Here is a 17,547-nt window from a genome sequence, read left to right as displayed (position 1 = left end):
ATTTTCTCTCTTTTCTCTCTTGTTTAAACACTCTCAAAGTTCAAACCTTCGTAGAAAAATAAGTCCAGTAAAAAAAAAAGCATGCAAAATTGCACTAAAAAAAATCAGTGAAACTGCGAGGCCGCAAAAGGTGAACCGCGTTATAGCGAGGGACAACTGTATATTGTTTCCATTTCTTACCTCTCTAACATGAAAAAGGTTGTTTTCCAGCTCATGATTTAAAGTACAGTTTTATTGTCTCTCTCTTTATTTTGTTTGGCATTTGCAATATTACTTTTGATTCATTTTGATTATCCAAAGTTTCAATAAGAGATTTATTCATTGATAGTTTTCCTCTTTAATTTTTTTCATGGTAACTTTATATCTTAAAGATATCAAATATCAGCACAAAAGGAGGGATCCCTCCTCTGTTGCAGTTTTTTCCTGGGTATTTTTTTCATTTTGAAATTTGTTTTTCCCCTGAGGCCAGTTATTTTCTGAACCCTATTTGCATATGTAAACAAATAAAAGCAAACAAATGCACACATACTGTACTTGCTATAAACAGATGGATGCATGTTAAACATACAGACACACACACACACACTCACACAGATGAACCTCATACACACATACAGTACAGGCCAAAAGTTTGGACACACCTTCTCATTCAATGCTTTTCTTTATTTTCATGACTATTTACATTGTAGATTCTCACTGAAGGAATCAAAACTATGAATGAACACATGTGGAGTTATGTACTTAACAAAAAAAGGTAAAATAACTGAAAACATGTTTTATATTCTAGTTTCTTCAAAATAGCCACCCTTTGCTCTGATTACTGCTTTGCACACTCTTGGCATTCTCTCGATGAGCTTCAAGAGGTAGTCACCTGAAATGGTTTTCACTTCACAGGTGTGCCTTATCAGGGTTAATTAGTGGAATTTCTTGCTTTATCGATGGGGTTGGGACCATCAGTTGTGTTGTGCAGAAGTCAGGTTACTACACAGCCGACAGCCCTATTGGACAACTGTTAAAATTCATATTATGGCAAGAACCAATCGGCTAACTAAAGAAAAACGAGTGGCCATCATTACTTTAAGAAATGAAGGTCAGTCAGTCCGGAAAATTGCAAAAACTTTAAATGTGTCCCCAAGTGGAGTCGCAAAAACCATCAAGCGCTACAACGAAACTGGCACACATGAGGACCGACCCAGGAAAGGAAGACCAAGAGTCACCTCTGCTTCTGAGGACAAGTTCATCCGAGTCACCAGCCTCAGAAATCGCAAGTTAACAGCAGCTCAGATCAGAGAGCAGATAAATGCCACACAGAGTTCTAGCAGCAGACCCATCTCTAGAACAACTGTTAAGAGGAGACTGCGCCAATCAGGCCTTCATGGTCAAATAGCTGCTAGGAAACCACTGTTAAGGAGAGGCAACAAGCAGAAGAGATTTGTTTGGGCCAAGAAACACAAGGAATGGACATTAGACCAGTGGAAATCTGTGCTTTGGTCTGATGAGTCCAAATTTGAGATCTTTGGTTCCAACCGCCGTGTCTTTGTGAGACGCAGAAAAGGTGAACAGATGGATTCCACATGCCTGGTTCCCACTGTGAAGCATGGAGGAGGAGGTGTGATGGTGTGGGGGTGTTTTGCTGGTGACACTGTTGGGGATTTATTCAAAATTGAAGGCACACTGAACCAGCATGGCTACCACAGCATCCTGCAGCGACATGCCATCCCATCCGGTTTGCGTTTAGTTGGACCATCATTTATTTTTCAACAGGACAATGACCGCAAACACACCTCCAGGCTGTGTAAGGGCTATTTGACCAAGAAGGAGAGTGATGGAGTGCTGCGGCAGATGACCTCGCCTCCACAGTCACCGGACCTGAACCCAATCCAGATGGTTTGGGGTGAGCTGGACCGCAGAGTGAAGGCAAAGGGGCCAACAAGTGCTAAACACCTCTGGGAACTCCTTCAAGACTGTTGGAAAACCATTTCAGGTGACTACCTCTTGAAGCTCATGGAGAGAATGCCAAGAGTGTGCAAAGCAGTAATCAGAGCAAAGGGTGGCTATTTTGAAGAAACTAGAATATAAAACATGTTTTCAGTTATTTCATCTTTTTTTGTTAAGTACATAACTCCACGTGTTCATTCATAGTTTTGATGCCTTCAGTTAGAATCTACAATGTAAATAGTCATGAAAATAAAGAAAACGCATTGAATGAGAAGGTGTGTCCAAACTTTTGGCCTGTACTGTACATCCACAACTGGAAATACAATGGGCCTCAACACCGCATGCTACAACACAGCTCCCCTGTCGATCCTACATCCTAGTATCTTGTGTTTCTGTTTCCCGCTGTCTCCAGGGCAACGAGGCACGTCTCTACGAGTTCATTGTCCGCCACTTCCTGGCTTGTGTATCCCAGGATGCTTTGGGGCAGGAGACTGTGGTTGACATAGATATCGCCCAGGAGAAGTTCTCTGCCTCGGGGCTCATGATCATTGCCAGGAACTACTTGGACGTTTACCCCTATGACAGGTGGAGCACCAAGGTAGGAGTTTGTGTTTATGTGTGTTTGTGCAGTGAGAGGGACGACAGGCTATGATTACACATAGTGGAAAACACAATCCTTATGCCCTCACTCCATATTCTATGTCTCCAAAGATCATACATGGCCAGTATATTTAAAGAGAGTGGGCAGTTGAATCTGTTAAAGGTGCAAGAAGTAAGATTTTTACTGGTCAAGAAGATCAACTGAACAAAGTCGATGTTAGTGCATGAAAAATCATTGCTTCAAAAAAATGTGCCGGATATTTGTGTGAGGCACTCGAACGCACCAAGCATCTCATAAACAAACCAGGCACTCAAGATCCCAGGTTAAAATGTATTCAGGTAGTATTGATTTGGTGAAGTAAATGATAAAAAAAAAAAAAAAAAAAATGTTGAAATTTCAAGCATGTGCACGTTTGGTTTTGTCAGCTAAGCAAGGCAAAAGCTAAGTGTCACATTTCAATAGAAAATGCCGCTTGCATTCATTTAGTTAAGTGGTTCCTCTTTTCCCTGCAGTCATCTTGTACCAAAACACAACTTGGACGGCTGTTTCTATATGTGGCTTCAAATATTGGAATAAGTTATTCATTTAGCCTGCTCAGGTGGAGGAGGTAGAAATTGTGAATGAATCAGACCGCTCATACAACACACTTTTAGAAACAACTCACAGCAACTCTAAACACACTTCACAGCAACCTTATTTTTTGTAAATCTTTTTGGGGGGTGTTTCTATATTAGTAGGCAGGTTCAGTAGAGACAGAAAGGACAGACAGGACAGAGGGAGAGAATGACATGCAGCAAAGGATATGTAGTACATGGTGAGCCCTGATCCCCCTTTTTTTGCATTTTCCCCACATCTGATTTCCTCATTATTTGTATGTACTCTGCATTATTTATCATTCCTGTAACTAAGGTGATGTTTTGCATTGTTTTCTTGTTTGTGTATTAGAAAAAAAGGGTTGTCATTCATGCTGACCAATAAAGTGGTTGGTTTTTCCCATTTGCATGAGGAAAAGCTTCCATTTAAATTCCAGCTGACTGTTGTTTGCTGTTTCCCTGCATCGTGCCTCATATTTGTATTGTCCCATGTAAACAGTTTTAATTCAGTTGCATTGAATTATGATATAATTATACCAATTGTTTATTCACTTCAATTTGAAGCACATTGTGGGTATTTTCTAGTGGACTGGATAGTGAATAAATTGGGCTGTAAGTAAACAATTTCAGGCGCAGCCCACAGTACACATGCTGGGGTTGGATTATTGATCAGCCCGAATGACTCAGCATTTACTTCTGCCGGTGCTGAAATCGGTGGTTTTCAGAGCTCACTTTACAGTTCCTTAATGCCTGATGTCCCTTTAAGTGTTTTTGTCTTTGTTAAGATATTGGAGAATGATTATGGCCAATCATGCGTTTCTGTTTATGTTGTATATCCTGCTATTTGTCTTGATTTTGTCCCATTTGCAACATCAAAGGGAGTAACAGAAGTTCACCTACCTTGCTTTTAATTGTACTCGCATATATTGTATGTGTTTCCAGTTGCGTGCTGCCTCTTGCAGGGTGTGTATGATAAACTTTGTGTGTCTCAGGTGATTCCAGTATATGAGCAGGGTTCCCAGTTCCAGCCGTCGGCTATAGAGATGGTGGATGGGCAGACGAGTCCTCCTCAGCTGCTCACTGAAGCCGACCTCATATCCCTGATGGAGAAACATGGCATAGGTAGAGACACAAACAATGTGATGGAAAAACACAGCATGACACACCCACATTGTCACACTCACATAACACCACATATAGTTTCTTGTCATATATTTCATATTCATATATATTCAGTATTTTTGGTATAAGCGGTTGTTAGACAGTAACTAATTTGAAGAAAAAGTTTTCAGTATCCCTGGGCTCCTATTGATTCTAAAAAAACTTTATCTTTAAACTTTTTTTTTTTTTTTTTTTTTTTTTAATTTCAGGTCATAACATGTCTTAAAATATGTACAAATTATTAATTAAAATTTCTATAACATCTCTTAAACTCTGAGATGTGTCCTTAAGGAAAAAATGAACATTAATACATAAATGTAATATGAAACTCAGTTTATTCTACATTTTTGGATTCACATTCTATAAATATATTGCATTTTGTCCGTACATTCTGCTCTGGTATTGACTGAAGAGGAGACAAACTACAAATGTGGGCCAGGAAAAAAAAATGGGCAGCTGCAAATTTAATGCTACAAGGCTGGAGGCTGATAAATACCAAGACTGGTTGGCATCAATAACTGTCTGCTACGAGGCAAGATGCTAAATATGCTGACATTAATTTAAAGTAGGCACAGTGGGGATTAAAGCACTCGATTCATGTCAGTTTGTCTCCTGCCTCCTCTACACCTCAGATTAGGCCCCGCGACCGTGTTAATGATACAGCATTGGTCACAACTGTTCAAGCAAGTTTGGCAGTTTTTCACCTCCAGCAGCTCTCAGGGGCCCGTACTGTGGGGTCTCTACACTGTAATTCAGCTCCAGTCATCCAAGTCCAGTGACGGGATCCACACAGCTGTTTAAGAGACAGCCTCTGAAAACATGAAAACCTTAATTGTTCACACATTAATGACTGTTATCTGTGTTTATTTACAAGACAATCGCGTTAAATGTGCACTATGTAATTTTATGATGCTTTAGTGCCATCTAGTGGCTACTACTTTCTGCGTCTGTATACAGACTCGAGAGTATGGGAGTTATTAGATAAATAGTGTTTCATTTATCATATGTAGAGGCAGTATTGTTACACCACAACACAGGTTGGGTTATGCATGTTAGAGATGTTTAAACAAGTCATAAGAAGAACCAGGTCAAGCGGTTGCCATGGGAAATGAGGTGAACTATTAGCCTACAACTCATAATGCTCCGTTATTACCAGCAACAAGCGTTTTTTTCAGCATATGCTTGACAGATGTGGTTTTTTATGTAGGTTAAGAGGGAAGGAGAGAGCAGTAGCAGTCTTTAACAGTTTGGCTAAAGGGAGCTACACGCAGCAGCTGTTGCTTACCTGAACAACAAATGTAAAAGCCTGTTGTTAGTTCCGTGGATGTGGTTTGTTCACTGTGACGATGTTATTCCCACATGAAACAGACTGGAGAAATCCAGGCATTCAGCAGCTTGAGATGGATGTGCGTTAAGCCAAGAGCAGACCCTAAAGAGCAGTGCAGCCCCACACCGTCAGCAGCAGCCTGGCTAATGTTTGCCCCCCAAAATAAAACACAGCAGCTGGACTGGCTTGGCTATACTGAAAGTAGCCCACACTCTGTCCACTTAACTTATCAATAACCTGATGAAGGTCTCTGTACTGAAACATTGCTATTGATTATTTCTGACTGCAAGTGAAGTGGACAGTGCGCAGGAGTCTTTTGTTCTGTCTTTTTCCATCTATGGTCTTCTCCGATGCACCTGTTGATCCACAGTTGTGCAAAAGGACTACTCTTTTATTATGAAACTGTGAAATATTGGCAGCCATCGTGGTAACAATAGATTGACTCTTGTGGGTCTGTGCAATGCTGTGGTTTGGTCGTTTGCAACGTTTCCTCTGTGATTCTATGCAGCTGTGGTGCTATGGGCGATCATTTTAGTTTTGTCCCATATTTGTCCTTGTTTGGGTCTAAGTTATGCTTCGTGTTTAGGTTCTAGTGGAAAAAAAATGCTGTAACGCTATCCCATCAGGCATCGAGAGTTGGAGAATTTCACTGGTGCTTATATCAACCAAATTTCTGGTTTTGTGACATTTGACAGTTTAATTGACTTGTCTAATGTATAATGCATATATTTCAGGCACCGATGCAACCCATGCAGAGCACATTGAAACCATTAAAAGTCGCATGTATGTGGGCTTGACTGCTGACCAGAGGTTCCTCCCTGGAGAGCTGGGCATGGGACTGGTGGAGGGTAAACACACACACACACACACACACACACACATAGAACTGCACAGAAGATACAACCTGATACACAAAGTTATTTATTTAAGCCACGTCTTTGCTTTCATTAAAAGATTACAATGTGCTTGTCCTGTTCTGTGTACTAGCGCTGAACTCTGTTATTCAACTCTCTCCCTCACCCTCTCCCTGGCGCTCAGTCAGACGTTTTACCATAACATACCATATCACCTGTGTGTGTTCAGGGTATAACTCCATGGGCTATGAGATGTCCAAGCCGAACCTGCGCGCTGAGCTGGAGGCAGATCTCAAACTTGTATCAGAGGGCAGGAAGGACAAACGGAGTGTCCTTCAGCACCACATCCTGAAATATAAGGCCGTCTTCATTGAGTCTGCCAGAAAGGCCAAAAAGTGAGTTACCATATACTCTATCTCACAGTATGGTTGTGTGATTCTGGTGCCCTCTCTGGACCTGAATGAGCAGCATCACCTCCTAAATAATTAAGCAGTAACACCTGCATCAGCGGCTTTAACATTGAGCTACACTTGTCCTGTTGTCTGCTGGAATCGTCAAGTCATTGGTTCTCTGTTTGTGTCTCAGGTTAGATGAAGCTCTGTCCCCATACCTGGGTGCGGCTCAGGAGTTCACCGAACAGGAGCAGCAGGACATGGAGATCCCGCTCCCTGTCAGGAAGTGCCCACACTGCAGGAGGGACATGGTGCTGAAGAAAAGGAGGGAGGGCAACGGGTGAGACCAGACGAAGCAATGGAGCTTTACATTCAGCGCATTTTGGTATTATGTTCCAAGGACTCGTGTGGGTGAAAAGGGAGAGCACATTCTCTTCAATATTACACACTCTAGATGCTGTCTGTCTTGCACTTGGTTTTGTTGTGTCTTTTTCTGCTCAACAAAAGACGAGAAAAAATGTTGGACAGCATTGAACAGATAAGGTTGAGGTGAAATAAGCTGAATCCTCTGTTCTCTGTCTCCCTCCTGCAGTAAGTTCCTGTCCTGTATGGGCTACCCAGCCTGTAAGACTGCAGTCTGGTTCCCCGACACCGTGCTGGAGGTCAGCAGGGACGAGAGCGTCTGTTCCACTTGTCAGCCTCACCCGGTTCACATGTGAGCAAATAATGCACCACTTTTCACCTCTCACTCTCCAGAGCTGAAACCTTTTCTATGGAAACTGCGGAAAAGATTTGGGAAGAGAAGGTTATCGTTGCTGTCTAAAATGAATTTTAAGGGTCATCTGCCAAGAGCGGGTGAAAAAAATTGCCCGCCAAACATCATTTTTACTGGCAAAAAAAGTTATAGAAATATATCTCATGCCATTTTGTGCATTAAATCAGGTGTGAAATGTTTGTAAAAGAAACAAGAGCGCAGTCATATAGAAAATGAAACTATAAAGTATAATCATCATCAGGTTTTGAAATCAGGTAATAATACACAACCTATTATATAAATAATATCCATTTTTATACTCTCTATTGCCAGTCAATACAATGAATTAGCGATTCGAGCTACAGCCAGTTCATGAATGCTTTAATATTTGCTGTTCAAACCTGTTGAGAGGCTTGGGGGGCTTTTTCACAGAGAAAACCTGCAGAAGCAAAGTGTTTTAATGTAGTTTGCAAGGGGTAGCACCTACACTGAGGGCATAACACCAAAGCAGTGACCACTTCCTAACGAAGGTGTCGCCAGAACCAAAAAATAAAAAACATGGAGTAAGTAAGCTGTGGTTAAATTGTGTTTCTGGAAACTCACATTTTAAGCCACGATTAACTACTCCAGATTAAATCCTAGTCCTGTTTTAATATAATCCCTGTTCAGGACAGTGCCCAACTAAACAAAAGCAACTGGTAAATGATATATGCAATCAAATAAAGAAGAAAAACATTTTAGCTAATATTACTATCAAATGTACAATCATCATTTAATGCAGCAGACATTTAAAAAAAAGATCTTTTTGAAGCATAACCCCATATAACACAACATACAGTATTTTTCAGTTTGATTGGTCCCAAAATAAAGTTAGACTAATTAACCACTCAGCCAGCAGAGAAACAGGAGGAGAAAATGTGCAGAGGTTTGGATGCTGCCGCTTTGTTTAGAGCAGAGTAACAGGGAGCCAGTCAACAGCCTGTTGGATTCAGAGCCATTATTTTGCTTTACTTTGCTTTGATTTGCTCTCTGTCAGAGAGAGTGTACACTGGCCAGTAGGAGAAAAGTTACAAACAAGCAAGGAAATGTTTTTCTGAAAACATGACCGACAGGCCTGTGTGGCAGCTGAGCCTTGCTGATTTGTCTGCTAAAGAATGAATTTTGCACCCTGATTGTCATATTAAGGCCTATTAAGAAATAACAGAAAACAACAGAAAAAGCTTGCTGTGACAATTTGTGTTTTTGAATTGATACATGCATTGATACATAGATGCTCAGGTCAGTCTCTGCAAACCATTTGGCCGGTTCACTCCTTTCCGTCCTTTCCTCTCCTATCACCATACTCGGCGAACATTTTACAGATTGCGTAACAGATGACATTAGGTCGGCTTTTCTTTACAAAGTCCTTCTATTATCACACATTACATGCATTTCCAGGCTGGACGGCCCTCTAACTGTGGCATGTCAGCGCCCTGCTCTGCGCTGAAGAAACATGAAGCTCAACAACTCCTCAAAATTCCTGTCTGCACAAGTGGGCGTTAACCCCTTGAGCACGTGCCTCGGTTCAGTCCAAATATAGGGCGAGCTCGATAACAGCGAGCCAAAGTGCTCCACACCAACAGCCGTTACCATAGCAACCAATCTGGTGCAGAGCTCAAAGTTGAAATACTTCTAAAACAATATCAGTTTGTTGTTGTTGTCTTTTTCATCAGATTGCACCCAGCAGTTTAAGCTTAATGATTAGTTAGTCCAGATTAGACGCCTGCTGCAGTGGACTGTGTCTTACTCACAGAACTTGAATGGAGTAGAACGGACATGGACCTGTTTGCTGTGGGCATTTTCTTTCTCTAATGATCATTTTTTTTGGGCATTTCTGCTTTATTAAACAGTGACAGCAGAGAGAGACAGGAACGATGGGGAGATGGGTGGGGTATTATATGGTACACGCTCTACCCAGCAGCCACCGGGGCGCGCCTGCTGTGCACATTTGGCTAGTTCAGAATAATACGGTGTTTGTGAATAGTTGCTACAGTGACAGCGCACAGACAGGTCAGTCAAATGTGTCACACTTTCTTGAGAACTGATAATTCACACCAACTGTAATACAGAAGTTAGCCAGCTATGGCGGCCACAGTTCTCTGCGGTGGCAGTGATTCAAATAAAAATGGCCACCGCTCTGACCATCCTGTTGTGTCGATTTGAATAGGAGAGTCCGTTTTACTCCAGTTCAAGTTCTATGGTCTTACAGCTGCAGCCCCAGCTGGTCGCCACAGCAACCTGCTGAATTTTCCCAAGTGGCCACAGGGGCTCAGCAGACCTCTGTCTTACTGATGGGCATTTTGGATGAGTAGGTTCCTTCAGCCGCTATTTCTTTTTTTTTTTTTTTTTTTTTTTTTTAATAATGTTTGTTTCTTTTTTGTTAAGCATCTCTCTTCCCTTTGTCTGAGCTGAATTCATCAGTTGTTTAATAATTGCTATTTCCATTTTCCAAGGTAAAATTATTAAGCGTTTAATTACACCCATTTCTGTTTTCCAAGGTGAATTCATTATGTTTTTCATAAAGCTATTGCCTGTCCTTTAGAACAAACATGATTCCCGCACAGTGTCAGTCGATTGCCTTTATCTGAAAACTGCACGCTGAAAGACAATAGGAGCAATTTGTAAAATGTAAATAAACATGCCAACAACTTGTTAGTGCATTGAAAAGGTGCTTTGGTGATTTTATCAGTTTGATGAAGTTTCACAGAGGTTTAAAACATGACCAAAACAAAATCACCTTGCGAAAAAAGGCTGACACAGAAAAACATGTGCACCACGCCAGTTATGAAGCTGCAGTGATGCACTAAAAGTACATACAGATCCAGCATATGGATTTGTGCACAGGATATTGTCAGCTTTTCACATTCAGCATACCGAAGACGCAGACAGTGAGATGAAAGAAAAAAAAATAGCACATCACCTTTGTAAGGGAAACACAAAAACAAAAGAAAGCTGTTATATCCGTAATCAATAAAAGAAAATGTTTTACATAACAAATATACAAAAATGAACAAATTCAAGAGTTCCACCCTCCCCCCACCTCCTATAACTCTGTATCGTTACCATATTTATTGATTCATTACTAATTGTTTAACAGTCCAGTCAAAAAAAAAAATAAGTTAACAACAAATTAGGCTTAAATCACCAGATTGAAGTAATGGTAAAGCATCAATATATGCTCTCCAGATTTTCCTAAAAACTGTGGGGGTGCTTCTTACATTATAAAAAAAATAATAATAAAATAAGAGACAACCTCACTGATCAGTATCTTGATGATCACTGCTTTTCAGTTTGATAGGATACATTTTCTCTGCTGTACTTGCAAATAAAATAGATTTTTTTTTTTTAAAGAACTCAAGTCTCCCAAAATCCAGAATCTAGGTCTTGTGGGAGCTGAACTTCTATTATGTCTCAGGTGGCAGCAATAAAGTATTTGCTGAGAGTGTTCAAAGTTTCCACAGTGCCATGCCATATGTATAAGGTCTCTGTTAGTAATTCTGCACCTTTGGCACAAGGGGGAGACACTATTATTCATTCCAGGCAGCTCAAGAGAAGTATAGTGTGTCCTTTATGAAATTTTTTTTTTTTTTTTATTTAATCAGCTTATTTTTGTGGAAATTAAAAAGTTTGTGCTTGATCCAGTATTTTATTTCAATCAGCATCCTCAAAAGAGCAGTCGAAGGCCAACGGCTCATGTTTTAGAGAAGATTTTTTTAAAGATTCCTAGCCTCCAGTTAATGTTTTTGGTGAGAGCAGAATATTTAGTGGCTGTTACGACTCCTGAGTAAATGCGTCTGCAGGGATGGAGTCTCTTCAAATATTCCTGCAAAATTTGTTTTGCTCCAGTCAAACTTGTATTTAAAAATGACATGCTTTAATATTCTAAAAATGCCTTTTTAATAATAACCAGTGATGCTTTTAATGTGTAATGCACTGATAGTTTATATTAATAGAATTCATAAATTTGGTAAAGTTGTTGTTTTTATTGAAATGTTGCATTGTATCAGTGATGTTTTGCTCGCTATTTTATCTGTGGGTTAAAATTTTTTCAGTACATTTCATTAAAAATGGTAAATGACAAACAATCTTACAATTGTGTTGCTTTGATCAGTTTTGCCTGCAAACTAAGGTTTTAAATCATGACTGGTCTGAATTGTTGCACTCCCTATTAAAATGACTGTTTAGATTCTCACCCATATAATGGTATTTGCTCTTCCATGCAAATGTGATACATCCACCAAGTTTGGTCCATTAACTCCTTCCCTGTTTTCAGAGTGAGAGCTTCTCTGGTAGTGTAGTGCAACAAAATTAATGTAATAGATACAGATCAGAAAACAACACGGTTCTGAGCAGCGATACAGAGCTGATTTTTTTTTTCCAAGGATACTCAACAGCACACATTGCCAGCTGGTTTCTAAAATGGCACAGCTGTTTTCTGTCCGTCGCACTGCCACTGTATGACCAAGCAGCCGAACTCAAGTCCCACATTCAAGCTACAAGGTGACACAGTGGCAGTGCTGCGGCAGAAAGTAGTTCTGCCATTTTGAAAGACAGGGAACTGAAAATTGAAAATGAAACCAAAACAAACACATGTTGTTATGCATCCGTCCCAACAAATTTTTCAGCTTTGCATTGCTGCTCAAAATCATGTGTTATCTAGTCTATATCTTCCACGTTCACTTTGGAGCAGTAGACTCCTGGTGAAGCTCCCGTTCTTGCGACAGGGAAAGAGTTAATGGAGTTTATTTCAGCTGCATAAAGCAATCAGTTTAAACAATATTCATTTTCTGTGTGTTCTGTGTTCTTCAGGTTAAAGTTCAAGTTCCGCAGGGGTAGCCTCCCTCCGATGATGCCGTTGGAGTTTGTTGGTTGCATTGGCGGATGTGATGAGACTCTGAGGGAGGTGCTTGATCTGAAATACCTTCAAACAGGAGGAAGTGGAGGAGGAGATCCTCGCCCACCAGTCCCCAGGCCTCCTAGAGCAGAGCCACCCCGAGCCCCTAGGGCAAATCCTCGTCCTTCCGTTCCACCTCCTGGGCCCTCTTGGGTTCCCCAGCCACGGGCCCCGTTGGCCAGTGGTGGTGCCAGTAGTGCAGACCCCAGCAGTGACGTCGTTGTGTGCAACTGCGGCCAGGATGCGCTTCTCCTTACCGTGCGCAAGGACGGCCCCAACCAAGGACGCCAGTTCTACAAATGCAGCGGTGGAAACTGTAATTTCTTCCTGTGGGCAGATGAGCCAATCCAGCAGGGGGTGCCACAAGGCAGAGCTCCTCCACTGCCAGCACTGAGGACCTCCCACCCCCCCAGGCCCTCTGTGGGCTTTGGGAACATCCCTGGAGGTGACAGAGGGCCGGGAGGGGCGGCAGGAGGACAGTCGGGACAGATAATGTGTAACTGCAATGAGGCAGCAGTGACACGCACGGTGCAGAAGGACGGGCCAAACAAAGGCCGCATGTTCCACACCTGCGGGAAACTGAGGGACCAGCAGTGTGGATTCTTCCAGTGGGCTGATGAGAATGTGCCTCCACCAGGTAACACACACACACACACACGGTGGATATATGAACCTCAGCCACCATTTAAAGTGTTTTTTGTTGTTTGTTTTTTTTTTGTTTGTTTTTGTCTGTTTGTTTGTTGTTTTTTTTGCTTCTACATCTGAAGAAAAAAAAAGTTATATCAGACATTTTCACTTTCATTTTGATGTGCAAATCTGCAATTTCAGGTTCCAATCAAAAGGCTACTTTATTTGTGAAAACACACTAAAAATGAAAATCTGAAACATCTTGCTTGCATAAAGGTATAAACCCGTTGTAACATATTCTGTTAACATTGCAGTAATGACATTACAAGTCATGCACAAAATGAATTTGCCTTCACCAGACATGAGCTGAAGGGATTGTGTGAGATCAGTTGAAATCAGAATTTGACTGAAGGTTTCTTTGTTGTGTATAGAGACAAACAAGGGAAACAGAAGTCGGCAAAAAATCATGAATACATGTATTACATATAGGCTCTATTTTGTTTTTTGTGTATTTTTGTGTGTGTGTGTGTGTGTGTGTGTGTGTGTGTGTGTGTGTGTGTGTGTGTGTGTGTGTGTGTGTGTGCGCGCACCAGGTATTACTAATGTTGTGGGGATGTCAGTCTGTTTACACAATCATGTTGTAAGGACTCGGCTTCCTTATGGGGACAAAGAGAGAGGGTCCTCAGAGAAAATCATTAATTTTAGGGTGCAGACTTGATTTAAAGGTAAGCTAACTTTAGGGTTAGGTTAAGGTTAGATGTTAGAGTTATACAAGTAGTGATTAGAGTTAAGGTTAGGATAAATGTGTGTGGGTGTGTGTGAGTGTTTTATGCCAGCCTCGTGTTCCCCCAGGTTAGGCCAATAGAAACGCAGGTGTATTGTAATTGCACAAAGACTCCCAGGAATACGACAACCATGACTCATTAACACTAAACATTGAGAATTTGAGACAATCATTTCTTATGAGAGATAAAACTAAACACAGTACATTCACAGAAAGAGGGCCCAACCATGGGTGTTGGGTTACGGAGGGGAGGTGTATTGGGTGTGGGGTGTATCTGTAAAAGTAAATGTGGGAGAGCAGTAAATGGTAAAGGTGCACATTTCCTAAGGTAAGCTGTTCACTCTGAGGAATGTGACAGCACTTTACCTTTGGGCACCTCAGAGAGTGTTAACATGTACCATACTGCATGGTGTGAGTGTGTAGGTGTGTATGTGTGTGGTATTAATGTGTGCAGAATCTTTTCACAGTATATAGCCCAGTTGAGGGAGATATTCATTCAGAAGAACTTTGCCTGCTGGAAGTCTGTCGAGGAGATGGGACTTTCCTTCTTTTGGCGGAAAGACACATTCTTCCTGGGTTGAGCCTATTTCTCTTAGTAGATACCGTACAGGCTCTTTTTTTTCCAGTAGTCATCCTCTTTCTCTTGTTGGACCTCTTCTTTCTCTTGGTGGATACCCTCTTTCTCTTGGTGGATACCCTCTTTCTCTTGGTGGATATCCTCTTTCTCTTGGTGGATACCCTCTTTCTCTTGGTGGACCTCTTTCTCTTGGTGGACCTCCTCTTTCTCTTGGTGGATACCCTCTTTCTCCTTGTTGGACCTCCTCTTTCTCTTGGTGGACCTCCTCTTTCTTTTGGTGGACCTCCTCTTTCTCTTGGTGGATATCCTCTTTCTCTTGGTGGACATCCTTTTTTTCTCGGACGAGAGCTTCTTTCTCTTGGCAGACAGCCCTTTGCAGACATCCTCCTTCTCTTGGAGGAGTGCTTGTTTCTCTCTTTGGAGAGCCATTAACTCCTGGTGGAAATCTGCCTTCTCTTGGAGGAGTGCTTGTTTCCGTCTTTGGAGAGCTTCTTTCTTTTGGAAGAAATCCTCCTTCTCTTGGCAGAGGGCTTGTTTCTCTCTGAGGAAAACTTCTTTCTTTCATGAGCAAAGGTCCTTCTGTTGACAGAAAACTTCCTTTGATCTAAGGAGTCTTCGTGGACAACTTGTGTCCCTTTGTGGATGACATTCTCTCTGAGGATGAGCTCCTCTTTTGCTTGGCGTATATCCTCTTTCTCTCTGTGGACCTCCTCTATCTGTCTGATCACAGTTTCTCTCTCTGATGATTTCATCTTTCTCTCGGAGAACATGACAGCGGAAATCCTCTTTTTCTTGGAAGACAATTTGTTTCTCGCGGCGGACAGCCTCTTCCATTTGGAGGAGACGCTTTTCCCATTGGTGGACAGCCTTTCTCAGAAACTGTTTATCCAGAAAAAGATCCTCTCTCTCTTGCCATATAAAGCAAGGCTCCTTTGGCGGAGAGCCTGCCTCTCTTCTTGGAGGTCCTCCAGTTCTTCGTGGCAGTCTTGGAGGTATTTGTGTTGTGTAGCTAGATGCTCTCTGTTGACCAGTGTTTCAATCTGGTCCAACTGCACTTCAAATAAAGGATCAACTTCAGAGGCTTTGCTAGGGTGACCATCCCTGTTGGAATCTTGCTTGGTGTCCTTGGAGCCAAAGTGTCTCCAGACATGCATGATGCCATACATGAGGTGGAACAGGGTGCTGGACTAATGTTGTGGGGACTCGATGACAGATTGGTCATTGCGGTGGCGCTTCTCTCTCTTCAGCTTATCTCTCATCCCAAAGTCTCTGTTCAAGCAAGGCTGTATTTATAGCTTTTTTAGCTACGTCACAAAGCTGGTGAAATGACGCCATCAAACAGCTACCGGTTTGAGATGCCGTCATCAAACACCTGGCATGCCGGTTTGAGATGATTTCATCAAACAGCTGACCCGGCGTCTTGTGAACATTGTGACTCTACGGTCTCCACAGCAGGGCACTGCCCACTGCTTTTGGTCACTTGTCTTGTCATCTTGATGGAGAGACGCCATTCGGTGTCACGGCTCTCTGCTTGAGAGGCACGGTTTGAAAAATAAGAAAAAGACACAGACAGTGTTGTAATTTAATGAAAATGTAATGAGAACTACTTTTGCAAACGAACATCCGTGACCCTGGATGTGTCCTTTCTACTTGTGGCATGAGTCTTCGTGTCAGCATCCATAGCCAGTGATCAAACATTGCCAGATGCATACGTGTATTGTTGCCAACAAATGAGGAGCGCGTTGTATACGCCGCTGCCACTGGACTACTTAAAGTTATGCGGACATATACAGGGCGATACTACTAAATAAAGACGCTGCAGCACGAATGGAGACAAAACAAAATCAACAACAATGCATGACATACTTTCAGTATAATGCAAACGACGCAAATGCCATAATGTCATGTCAGGAATCCGAGCTGGGACAATCGGCACACAACACACAAGCGCACAAGGCGCACTACTTTGACTCCAAGTCTGTTCATTTAGCATGTGCCACAAACTTGGCAGCCACCTTATTAAATATGAAACATCTGATCAGAAACACAAATCCTACCTGTGATGCGTTCAGCTCCAACTAACCAGGCCGTCATGCACAAGCACCGTGAGTTCATCTTTATTATTTACTTAAAAATCAACAAACTTTTGTCTTACCAACCCGCCGTGATAATGTCCTGAGGAAAAAAAAAAACAGAATTTTGCTGTTAAAGTTGTAAATTTATGAGTTTTTTCTCTCACACAAATTTGTTAGGAAAAAACTGAAATTGCTGAAAATTAGGAGTGTAAGAAGTTCCCAATTTACTTGCTGAGCACAAAACATTATCTTCCTTGCAACGCCTCCAAATAATAATACAATACCAAGCATCCAGAAAGTATTCAGACCCCCTTCACTTTTTTCAGTTTTGTTATGTTGCAGCCTGATGCTACAATCTTTTAAATTCATTTTTTTGTCATTAATCTACACTCAGTATCCCACAATGACGTAAGTGAAAAAAGACCTGTAGAAATGTTTGCAAATTTATTAAAAAGAAAAAACTGAAATATCACATTGACATAAGTATTCAGACCCTTTACTCAGTACTTAGTTGAAACACCTTTGGCAGCCGTTACAGCCTCCAGTCTTTTGGGGTATGATGCAACAAGCTTTGCACACCTGGATTGGGGGATTTTCTGTCATTCTTCTTTGCAAATCCTCCCAAGCTCAGTTTGCAAATGTATTAAAAAGGAAAAACTGAAATATCACATTGACATAAGTATTCAGACCCTTTGCAACAACACTTGAAATTTAGCTCTGGTGGCTCCCATTTCTCTTGATGGTTGCTGAGATGTTTCTACACTTTGATTAGAGTCCACCTGTGGTAAATTAAATTGATTGGACATGATTTGGAAAGGCTCACACCTCTCTATAGAAGGTCTCACAGCTGCCAATGCATATCAGAACTGCCTGCAGAGCTCAGAGACAGGATTGACAGATCTGGGGAAGGCTACAAAAAATTTCTGCTGCA

General features: G+C 41.6%; 1 protein-coding gene across 1 annotated transcript in view; it reads left to right on the top strand.

The window, feature by feature from the left end:
- Positions 1 to 17,547, top strand: part of top3a (DNA topoisomerase III alpha) — a 28,502-nt gene that overhangs the window by 7,745 nt on the left and 3,210 nt on the right. The window contains exons 12-18 of the mRNA XM_030058732.1: positions 2,351 to 2,536; positions 4,125 to 4,254; positions 6,355 to 6,468; positions 6,704 to 6,869; positions 7,060 to 7,206; positions 7,459 to 7,581; positions 12,469 to 13,190. Coding sequence (XP_029914592.1) covers positions 2,351 to 2,536; positions 4,125 to 4,254; positions 6,355 to 6,468; positions 6,704 to 6,869; positions 7,060 to 7,206; positions 7,459 to 7,581; positions 12,469 to 13,190 — 1,588 coding nt within the window. The remainder of the gene's footprint in view (positions 1 to 2,350; positions 2,537 to 4,124; positions 4,255 to 6,354; positions 6,469 to 6,703; positions 6,870 to 7,059; positions 7,207 to 7,458; positions 7,582 to 12,468; positions 13,191 to 17,547) is intronic.

Source organism: Myripristis murdjan, chromosome 8 (genome assembly GCF_902150065.1).
Source record: "Myripristis murdjan chromosome 8, fMyrMur1.1, whole genome shotgun sequence".
NCBI classification, from domain to species: domain Eukaryota; kingdom Metazoa; phylum Chordata; class Actinopteri; order Holocentriformes; family Holocentridae; genus Myripristis; species Myripristis murdjan.
The sequence above is the reverse complement of the archived record's forward strand: the minus strand, read 5'-3'. Positions and strand labels throughout refer to the sequence as shown.